This window comes from Lepisma saccharinum, chromosome 11 (genome assembly GCF_977018435.1).
Source record: "Lepisma saccharinum chromosome 11, izLepSacc3.1, whole genome shotgun sequence".
Lineage (NCBI taxonomy): Eukaryota > Metazoa > Arthropoda > Insecta > Zygentoma > Lepismatidae > Lepisma > Lepisma saccharinum.
Window position 1 is genome coordinate 77194088 of NC_139239.1, and position 12055 is coordinate 77206142.

A 12055-nucleotide genomic window follows, 5' to 3' on the forward strand; every position below is an offset into this window, starting at 1 on the left:
TTTAAGACATAGAGAGAAGGTGGCTGACCTTTGAATATTCTAGTGGAATTGAAGGGGACGTTTGCTTCGTGGTAGGCGTGGACATAGTCAAAGGCGATGACTTAAGGGGGATGGGAGCACTTTCTGGCACCTAAAATTCACGTAAAGGGACAAGACATTAGATATATTTACACATATAAAGTATTGTTTAAGCCAACCTTGCTCCCACAAATTAATTTTAAGTTGCCGCCTCTGGACATGGCAATGTGCTGGGCTTCTGAAGACCACAGGTTAAAGAGACACCAACGTATAGAGTAGTAAGATGCCAGTAAGAATTATATAAAATACCCAGATATACACCTCAAGTTTTATTTAGTGTTTTTACCAAATTTTGTGTTTTTCTTGCTCATGTGATAATTTCACTCATATTCAATTGTCTCTAGTAACACTATATCTGCATACAGTAGAATACACAAGCATGAGACTTGAATATGTTGATTAGTTTTCCTCTTGAATCCTACGGATTTTTTTTTTTTTACATATTTTGATGCAGATATTGTCAGCAGCTTGTGTGGCGTTTTGTTCGTTAGACAGAAAGAATAACCATGGTGAATAATATTGTGTAGTAATATTTATGCAGTGTATTTTAAAGTTAAGAGGGTGTTTACGTAATTAGGTTACTCACGTGTCGTTTATACCACGGAATGTTTTTTTTTTTTTTTTTTTTTTACAAAATGTTCTATCATAAACATACACATTGTGAATACTGTAAACACTTGGCTAAGTGACATTTACATATTCACAGAATCTTAAAGCACACATAATCCTAACAGTGTTAGCAAATGTGGTATCCAATCCTCTATTTCTTCAACATACTTGCCAACCAGCACGGAAGGTTCCACGCACTTCAAGATGGCTGCCTCAACGTACGCTACGTTGAGTTCGTCATTCCACAAGGAAACATCCTGATTCTGGAACCTCAAGAAGTTAAAAATTCGGCAGTTACAATTTAAAGGGTTGTTGTTTAAATTCAGAGTGACGTGTGACTTCCATTGGTGAAACTTTGACAGATCTCCGCTGCTCAAAACGACCGAACTAATTTGATTCTGAATTAGATCGACAGTCAAGTTGAAGGAGGCGAATAGGAGGTCGTGTTTCGTAATGGTGGTAATGTTGTTCTGCGAGAGATTAAGATAGGACAAAATGTTAAGTATCTTCCTCCAGTCTTGGGATATATGGGTGATGGAGTTGTTAGACAAGTCCAGATATTGTAAATAAGGGCATTCGGACAAGGGTGTAAAGTATACTAGCTCGGAATACTTTTCTACGAAGTAACTATAACCTGGTTGAAAGGAGAGAAGGTTGTTGGCTAAATTCAAGGTAATGAGAGTGTCTAGTGAGTTAAAGGAATCTCTGTGTATTTCAACAATTTGATTATTGTTCAGATAGAGTTGCTTCAAGGATGCCAGTTTCTCCCCTTCCGAAAATTTATCTATTCTCGAAATTTTGTTGTAGGATAGGTCTAAATTTTCCAAATGCCTCACTTTCGCAAATCGAACGTCACTGATCGTTTGGATTTCATTGAAACTTAGATTAACCTTTCGAACTCCTTCTAGAGACAAAAACACATTTGAAACATCCACTAATTTATTATGACTTAGATCGAGAGCTACCAGATCGGTCACTCCAGCAAATGTATTAGCATGAAAGAAACTTATTTTGTTATGAGCTAAATCTAGATACCGAAGTTTCTTTGAGTTCTGAAATGTGTTCGGATTAATTTCTTTCAAGTTATTGTTGTGTAAATATACAAATTTATGACTCTTGTGCTGAAATATGTTTTCAGGCAAGTTCTGTAGTTTATTGTTGTCCAAGTAGAGATTTATAATAGACCTGGATCCTTCCAAAAAGTTACCTGGAAGTTCCTCAATATCATTCTGGCCTAAATCGAGAATCAATAATTTAGTGGCCCCTCGTAGAAAATTTAGCGGTATGTGTTTTATGCCACAGTCCCTCATCATTAGGCGCATAATGGTTGGAATGTTAGTAAACCAATTGTTAGTCACATTTGTTAGATTGTTGAGAGTCATTTCTAAGTTTTTCACATTGTAGGGAACTAAGTTATCAGGTAGAGATCGTAACGAGTTATTTTCAATATCAAGAATACTTAGTTGATTGAAACCGTCAAAAATACCTTCCTCAAGAAAATGTAAATTTGCATATCCAATCTTTAATTCTTTCAGATTTTTTACCGGCTCGAACACCTGCTTGCTAATGTTAGTAAAATTGTTATACTGTAGATTTAACTTTGAAAGATTCCGTAGTGAATTGAATATATTAGGCGATAGCGAATTCAATAAATTATTGTCCAGGCTCAGAGCAACAAGATTTCTTAGATTGAGAAATGTATCATCATGAATATTAGCGAATCTATTATGACGTAAATAAAGTTCTTTAAGATTAATCAACGAGTGAAATATGCTAGGTGGCAAATGCGCGAGTTGATTATGTTCTAAGTTTAAAAATCTCAGCTCTGGTGTATCGGAAAATAATCCTAGTGGTAGTGCAGTGAGGTTTGAATTTTGTAAAGTAAACTTTGTCAACGAACGTGGAAGCATCTTGCTTGGCAAGTCCTGGACGAATCTGTAGTCGATTGTCAATTCTTGAAAACTGAGTAGGCCGATGGAAGTTTCTGCTGTGAAGTTGAACACCAAATATCCTTTGCTTACGAAACGTACGTCTCGTAGTTTCCTGTCATTTCTTGTTTCTTGAAATAGCTTGTCCAAATAGGACATCACATTCTGACAATCTTGTATTCTCACAGTTTCAACAAGATCCAAGTCAGCCTCTGCATATAAAGTGTCAGGAAAACTAAAAGAGGGATTGTCAAGACATTGAACAGACATGGTCATACCACCGTATGGTCCCAAGTTATAATCTTGGAATATAGTAATCGACACGTCATTGTAACAATATATTTTCAGTACTAGAGAAGTTTTGTAATGAGAACACACTTCGCCTGAAAATTCATCCAATGGCAATTGAGCGACAGCTGAATTTGTGGAGCATCCTGGATTAAGAAAAATGAGTTCTACAACCATTAAAGAAAGCAGTGTTCTAACCATCATGTTTAGAGGCAGCTTAACTCAATACTTTGTAGTGGATAAAAGAATCGACGGCAGTTCCTAAAAGAAAATAGAATAGAACTGCCACTACTGTTTCTAACAACACAAATTATGCGAGTAATTTTTTGTTATGCTAACACAGAGTGACCACACACAATACAGAGATTCTGTTGTTGTGCGACAGTATTAGTCTTCTTGAATGTGATGCTTGATAAGTCATGACTTGAACTTCCAGTGTTCCTCTGGACTTTCATGCAACATTTTCCTTTTTCCCTGAAATGAAAAGGAAATTATTTGCTTCAGTATATTTTTTAATTTTTCAGAGCAATTGAAGAACTGTAACAATTAATAACTATAATACCTTGGATTTTCCCACATTTTAAGCATAATGTTTCTTGGACAATTTGGTAGATTTATCACAGGATGAATTTTCATTACTCTAAGTGAAACCCTGACATTAACTACCGAGTATGTGCTTGTTTTAATAGGATTAGTATTTTAATTTTATTTATGCATTTATTGTGTGGACAAGTTGATGTATTTATGCAATTTTCGTCATGACATTTATTTTTGTAATCTCACAACACTTAATAGATTAAAATAATTAGAAAATTGATCGTAAAGTGTATAATATATTTTGTTTACAGCCTGTACTATGTTAATTAATCTGGTTGTTTTGTAGCTATCCTGATTTACACTACGTTGAAGAGAACAGAAAGGCAGGTGTATTTGTTGAAACCAAAAAATCGCAAAAAGTCCGTATTACAGATGGTTGAAGCACATTGTGACAAAAGATGCAGCAAAGTGTTCCTGGAAGTAACCTGAATGCTACTCACAAAATTACACAAATTAATATAAAGTTTCATACATTACTGTATACTAGCATTTTTAGCACCCCAGTGTGAATACTGAATACTCTATTCGATTATGAGAGGGAGAGAGACAGAGGGTTATTTGATTTATATTTTAAGACCACTTCTTGCACAGTAAGGCTAATCGGGACAGGACCTGCAGTTTAAAGTAGGATCCGAACCAGGGGTGCCCACAGAGGGAGATTATGGCGCAGGTTGCGCCATCGAGATTGTTTGGGGGGGATTTTTTCCCCTTCAAATAAAATTCAAAATTTAATTATATCTTTTTCCAAAATATATGTAAAGATTTTACACCTTAAATGCACCATATTTAATACATTAGTGAAAAAAGAAAGTGTTTAAGGATATTATCGAAGGTGTAGGGGGGGATAGATATCCAACTTTTACATATTAGACCTTAATTGACATGTGGGTTCTGGGGGGGATTCTGAATTAAATTTGGGGGAACAGTATCCAACTCCAGGTCTTAGATTATGGCGGGAAATTTAGTTAGAGGGGATATGAGCATTAAATTAAGGGGAGTATCCAAATCTTGTGTATTGCTATTGTCTTAGACTGTTGTGGAAATTCTGGTGTGGAGACTAGGCATTCATTTTTTTGGAGGAGACAATATCAACTCTTCAATATCAACATTAAGTCTAAAATTGATTGAGTATTAAATTTAAAGGGGGAGATAGAAAGCTCTTGATAAAGTGTTAAATCGTAGATTGTCAAGGTATTTCTGCAGTGGAGAGAGAGTTCGAACATTAAATTTGGAGACTGTATTTAGCGATGTGGTATCCACACGTTTTCAACTCCGAACGTGCCAAAGGAGAAGCTGGAAAAGACTAAGAATGTATTGACATCCTATTAAATGAATATTCTTGAAGGCCTGCAAAGAAATGAATGCAATAATGTGTTGATAGGATGCGTGTTTGGCACTTTGATGAGGTGAATGTGAAGTTTTTATACTACCTATAGCTGCATTACAAGACAAGCGATATTCTCGATTATGATGAACGATTTTAGGGGTGGTTTTGAGTGATGGGAGGAGGGGCAGATCAAGTATAGTGTTCAGTAAAGCCAAGAAAAATATGTTACTTTCGGTAGACATGTTGTTGTAATTAAATACTTTGTGAAGATTGCGATATGGTTTGAGGGCGCGAATGATATATGATTTGGGAGCGGGTACGCATGACATGATTTTGGGAGGACGCATTACATGAATTTGGGGTAGGGGGGATGAGCCATTGGCCTTGGGGGGAATGGGCACCCCTGATCCGAACCAATGTGCAATGTGCCTCCACCGGGAATCGAACCCGAGACCCCTTGAATACAAAGTGTTTGGGAAAAAACGAACATTTTCTAAATTATTTATTTGAGTTCTCTTCTACCTGTTTAGTGGAGTTTGCTCACTTAGGGTGGCCGTCACATCGAGGTAGAACATTTCTGATGAAAATCTGTAAAACATTCAAGAACGACTGATCGATCTTCTACAAAACAAAGAGAAACTTATGAATTGGATACAGGCAACCACTGTCACTGGCATATAAGATCAACTAAAGCAAGACATTTAAAGTCATCACCTTGTAATCAAGGGGTCACTGGTTCGGTATCAGGTAGAGGCATATAGTGGTTCTCATCCCACCAGAGCTGCCGGTTCACTCCAGATTAGCCTATCTGTGCATAAAGTGGACTTCAAATCCAAATCTAGGAATAACTCAAACAATAATTTTGCCTGTAGTATTATATGGATGTGAAACGTGGTGCCTTACATTGAAAGAGGAACATAAATTAAGAGTATTTGAAAATAAAATCTTTGGAAACATATTTGGAGCTAAAAGGGATGAGGAGACAAGTGAGTGGTAAAGTTACATAATTTAGAACTACATAATTTGTATTCAAGTCCAGATATTATTAGAATAATTAAATCAAAAGATTTAGGTGGGCAGGTCATGTGGCACGAATGGGAGCCTGATGGTAAGAGACCTGTAGGAAGGCCAATACAAAGATCGAGGGATAACGTTGAGATGGACCTAAAGGAAATCTGTAGGAATAGGAAAGAGTGGATTGATCTTGCCCAGGAGAGGAGGAACACATGGAACGCCTGTGTTGCTGCAGCCAAAAACCTTCGGGTTTAAGGAGACTAGAGAGTTAGTTTGTTACAAGTTATGTAATCAGTCTCACCCTGCAACGGGAACACCTTACCTTGTCACTTCCACGTTTACCTTCTAATGATACAATGAGGAAAAACAACAATACAACTTACCTTCAAAATAACTTGACACAAGACTCTCTTTGACGTTTTATGCCTTGTCTAATACCGTTCGTATAATCTCTTCAAAGAACACGAGTGCTCCAGAGTGTCCTGAATTGTCCATGGGTGGGAAGAAATCTGTAGTAATATTGTCGTGGTAAGATAATTATTAGATTCTATCCCCGGTGAACACTTCCCCCATGTACAGTATACGCGGATTTCCTCCAGATATAGCATGGGAAACACGTGACAAGGAAAACCACAAAATTTTACAAAAAATGAATTATCATTGCCATATAAATAGTGAAGATGCTAGGAAAAGAAATAGTTGGTAGGCATAAAGGGAGGGACTAACATTTCAAATCCCCATAAATATAAGACAAGAAATGCATATTTGGGTTAAGGGACTATTTATCTCCCTCCATCTCATGGCCGTAGACAGAAAAAAAATTCAGGGGGTTCAATCATGATTGTTCCCATGGACGTCGCCAGAAATTTGAATAATAGTAATAATAACAATAATTATACAATAATAATTAAAATTTCATAATAAAACAATTTTATTCCATAATAATAATAATTATTATTATCATTATTGTTATTCTTGAGGGGCTTATTCAATCCAGCAGATGAGTGAATATCCAGCACAAGTTTCACACAGTGTACTGAAATGCACAATTATTATACTTTGTTATTAAATTTTAGATACTTTCAAGACAAGGCATTAAAATTAGATGGATATTTTAGTCATAAGGTTTTTGTTGTTTGACCTTAAAACTTAATTTTTGGAATTTTGAAAAGTGTGGAACCAGTTATTCTTCGTAAGAACTTCCTGGTGCATGGATTGTAACCTCAATCACAAAAGTAATGCGCTACGAAACTGGAGATCCTAGGTTTGAACTCCTATCAAGGGGGATTTTCGACTTTATCGGACAGGGAATTTAAAAGTTGGAAAGGGAATTTTGGGACAATCATAAGGGAATTTTCAGTCTATATTCCTTGTGACGCAGGAGCAACACTGGAAAGAGGACAGCAGAAGTTAAAATTGAGGGGTCGCGGGTGGGCTACGATTCCGAGAATAAATCCTGTTTCACTCAAGTTTCAGAATTCCAAATGTATGAAAATTCTAGCTCGATCGTTTGAACATTGTCCCGCTGTTGTATTTTTGTGCTTCGAAAAAAATAATTGAAAATGAGCTACAGATTTTTGTTTCTGAACTTCCATTAATCCAACATGTCAGACGTTTCGGGGGGAATGGGTTGAATCCTAGAAACCCTCCCTCTAAATACGGTCATGCTCCTTCTGACATCGTCATTGGAACTCAACTGAAAGGTTTGTTATAAATCCCTATTTTGACGCTGGATTCGTCCAGTTAGCGCATGCACACTGACGTCTGAGGTCTATGCTAACGTAGGAGTCTGGTATGGGGTACGTTCAGTTGCTAATAATGTTTATAACTAATTGCTAAGAGTTCTAAACCTAACAATTCCTAACCTGTAATTCCGCGTAGTTCTAATAATGCACATGTGATTAGGTTAGGAGGACCAAGTTTAGCTCTTAGCAATTAGTTTTGGTGACTGTTAGCAGCCCCGCAGTAGACCCGCTAACGCAGACTGCTGCTCTATAGTGTAGTGGCTGACGTGATAGTGATTTCAAGTGGTTATAAATGTTTGAGGAACTTGGAAACTTTGGTACGGAGATTACGAGATAACACCCTCGTCAATTCTTTGAATGCTAGTGACAATGGCTCTTTATTAGAATGCAATGTTAATTTGACATTATCCATTGTTTAGTGGTTCTAACATTTATTCTAACACATATGATCTAAAGAAGTGTGTTAGAATAAGTGAAGTTGAATTCAATTGTTGTTTTAAGTCCACTTTATGCACAGAAAGGTTAATCGGAACTGGACCTGCAGTTTAAAGTGGGATCCGAACCATTGTGTCATGTGCCTCCACCGAGTATCGAACCCGGGATCCCTTGCTTACAAGGGGACGACGTAACCACTATCCCATCGGGGAGGGCCAAGGTATAAGTGTAGTTGAAAGCCCTGGTCAACGGATATATTCAGTTAATATTACATGCTGCAACTAAGCTGTAAAAAAGGCCCATTTACTCATATTCAACACGCTCAACCTCAACTGCATAAAGCAGGATCTACCATACAGAGGCACAGTGAAAGCAAGCTGTGATCAGAGTCCATTATTCTAGGAAAATAGTTACGAATTCAAAAGAAGAAACTTAGATCTTTTCCTTTTTATTTTAACAGTGCAGAGTACTTTTATAGAATTGTAACAATCAAAACGTAAATAAATTCCCTTTCTTTATATATCCATAATCACACAACTGTATGATATGCAACTGAAATTTATATTCTACAACTTAAAGTGACAAGTAATTAGGGGTCAATGCGTGTATAGTGAATGCGGCCATACGACCGAGAATTCTAAGAATAGGTTCCTCAATACCCAAACTAATATTAATTTAATTAGAAGTTAGAATAACAAAAACCTAATATAGGGTAAAGAAATGAACAAATAAACTATAGAATTTTAAAGGAACCACACTACGTAAATTCCCCATCATATCGCCACACTTACCATACACGTTTACAGTCAGAGCTACACTGCTCTTTCCCCCGTGACCGATGTCTCAAGACAAAACGTGCTCGTTTCCTCCTGGCGGCTCTGAGCATAACAGCCAATCAAATACAGGCATGACATCAGTTGCAATGTTACCAGCACATTTAGTACATTTGTGGGCAGAGGGTTATAATGCTAACACGATCGTTGACAAGGTGATTGTCAGAATATCGATTGATTGATTGACTATATTTACATTGTTGGGTGCGACGGCACGTTAGGCCATGTTAGTTTATCGGGATGGGGACCATGTTGCATTAGGCTGGTCTGTTGCAAAAGGTTCACAAGACTGCATGTGATGCAATTCCAATATGTATCTTTGAATTGTCTTAAGTCCACTTTATGCACAGGAAGCCTAATCGGGACTAGACCTACAATTTAAAGTTGGATGCGAATCAATGTGTCACGTGCCTCCGCCGGGTATCGAACCTGGGATCCCTTGTTTACAAGGCGACGACGTTACCACCAAAGATTAATTTGTGTTGATCTTTCTTATGTACTAGGATGGTAATTGTATTCTTCATCTTTTCAGCTTCTCCTCATACTTGCGTCCCTGCTATTGGTCAAGGGCCAATACCAAAGGCACCAACCACAGAGGCAGTACAAGGTGAGAGACGACGGCGAAGAGGCAGCGGCCCCGACGGCAGCGTCGTCGCCAGACTACTCCAACTACTACGCGGGCGCCGAAACGGCCCCTCGAGCTTCGGACGACGGCAACACAGGCTTCGTGCAACCCTTGGACTTCTCGTCCTTCTTCAGGGATGCAGGAGGCTCGGCTAGCAACAACAACGCCTTCAAAGTTAACACCTTCTTCAAGCCATCGCCGACGGAATTCCAGACGGGCGTCTTCTCCAAAGAAGGAGCCGCGTTTGGCGAGCTCTTGGGCAGCGCAACGAAGAACAAAGACGACGAGTCGGGATTCGTTGATCCCAATTTGCAGTTCCGCTCCTTCTTTGACTCCTCCAATGCCGAGACGGGATTCCGTCCCGAGGATTTCCTGAAGGCTTTCCCAAGCGCCGCAGCAGCCGAAGAGGATGACAAGAGCTCTGACGGTGGACCTTACACGTCGGACACCAAGGAGTATTCGGTGAAGCCAGGTCCTCACTACAACCACCACACCGCCCTTCCTCCTCACTCCTCGCGCCACCTTGCAGAACCCCACCAAGGCAAGTCCAGTTACTACGCACCTACCGGGCCTGGCAAGAAGGGCTACCAGTATTCTCCTAGTGAATATTCCCTCTCGAGCCGCGCCCCACCACCATCTGGCTTCTATCCTTCCACAGGTTATTCAGGAAGCGAATACGAATCCACCTCGGCTCCGACCAGCGCGCCTTCCCAGTACAGCAGCAGCAGCACCAACAATAAGAATCACAAGTGCAAGAAGGTCGAAAAGACCATCAAGGCTGACGACGTATCCAAAGGACGATTCAGGCGCCATGCCATGACGTGTCAAGTCTGCGAGGATCCCAAGACAGGTGGTTCGTACGAGACTTGCGCGTACGGCTCCGAGGCACCCGCAAAGGGCTACTTTGTGGCAAGGGAGGAATCGTACAGCACCAACACCAAACCGTACACGTACCGGTACAGAAGGTACCTTGATGACCCAGAAAGAGCCATCGTAGATGACGACGACGACGACGACGATGATGAATACGACACCATTGGTACTTCAGCCACTGAGGACAAGAAAGAAAAGGTCGATAAGAATATTGGCAGCGACAACAAGAAGAAACCGGAGAAACTGCAGAAGACAGAACGCCCGAAATCAAGAAAAACAAGGGAGGATTCAGGTTTTGGAACGAACGATAAATTTGAAACTTATGAATTTGGAGCCAGCAATACTGGATCCGGAAGCAGCAATGTTCCTGATTTCTCAAACTATAAATTTGATGCTGGCAAGTTTGCTCCTTCGGAAGACTTTGCTTCGTACACAGGAGAAGGAACCCAGATTCACCACACGTACCACAATCCTGGGCAATCGTACGACACCTACTTCCGCCATTACTTTCCCAATTTCGCAGGAGCAGGTAACGACAAGGGCAACCAGAACGTTCAGAGCACCAACGACGACAAGGGAACAGTAACGAGGACGTCGGAAACGACACGCGCGGAAAACAACAAGCCTGATTACACATACTCGAATCCTCCGGACACGTTCTACAACGAACCGCCTCAGAAGAAAGAACTGGAGGAAGCCATCGGAGCCTTCAGCCAGAAAGACCGCTCTCAGTGCAAGAAGGTGATGAAGGACCAGATGACCTGCTACCAGTGCGTGGACAAGACAGGCATGCAGCACGAGGAATGCATGTTCGTCGCTTCCACCGAACCCAAGAGTCACCAGCTCTCGTACCACGAGGTGAAGGAATTCAGGTTAGTTCCAGAAAACAAGAAAGACAATTCCGGCGACACGACTAGCACTGTGACAAACTCAGCCTCGGCACCAGATTCTAAATCTAGCTCGACCAACACCGACGCTCAACCAAAGACAGATGTGACTTACGCCTCACAAACGTCCAGTAAGAACGGTGAACAGAAGACCTCCGCGGCATCGATAGCTCCCCTCAAACACAGAGGTAGGTCGTCGATGGTTAGGACCACGTCCTCTACGACGGCGCCAACGTCTCTGGAAGAAGAGATTTCCAAGAAGAAGAGGAAGAAGGCAACCGCAACGACCACCATCAAATCTGAAATGAAGGCAACCGCCTCCTCCTCAAACATAGCACCGCAAATAGTTTCCGCCACCGAGACGAAAACGTCAACTGGAAATGCTGGTGGTATCCCTGACTACTTACAGGAACATGGTCCCGAAGGACTCTACAGCGCGGATACGAAAATGAAATTTGACAAAACCCTTAAAATTACCCTCCCAGAGTATATGTTGAAAATATCTCCCCATGAAGCTACTTTCGACGAATTTGTAAAATCATCTCTTTGAAATGGAAAACCAATAAATCACAAGAAGGAAGTAGAACTGCTGTCTAACAACCATCTAACCATCATTTACAAAACTTACATTGACAATACATGAGCTTAGACTAACATGCATGTATAATGACAGGACATTGAGGCACTAACTTTGAATATATCATTTGTCTTGTCTACTTTAAGAACATAACCATATTTGCATGAAGTTTGCAACATCTAACTACCTTATTTAACTGAATAGTATCTGAAGTATATGGAACAAGTAAATACAAGTAC

The 12055-nt window shown here is 40.0% G+C and overlaps 1 protein-coding gene across 1 annotated transcript; it reads left to right on the forward strand.

Annotated features, from left to right (window-relative positions):
• The first annotated feature begins 5801 nt into the window (after window positions 1-5801).
• Window positions 5802-11793, forward strand: LOC145995086 (uncharacterized). Its single transcript, XM_083131620.1, has 2 exons — window positions 5802-5813; window positions 9387-11793. The coding sequence occupies exons 1-2, from the start codon at window positions 5802-5804 to the stop codon at window positions 11787-11789; spliced, it is 2415 nt and encodes an 804-aa protein (XP_082987746.1). The 3' UTR covers window positions 11790-11793.
• The last annotated feature ends 262 nt before the right edge of the window (window positions 11794-12055 follow it).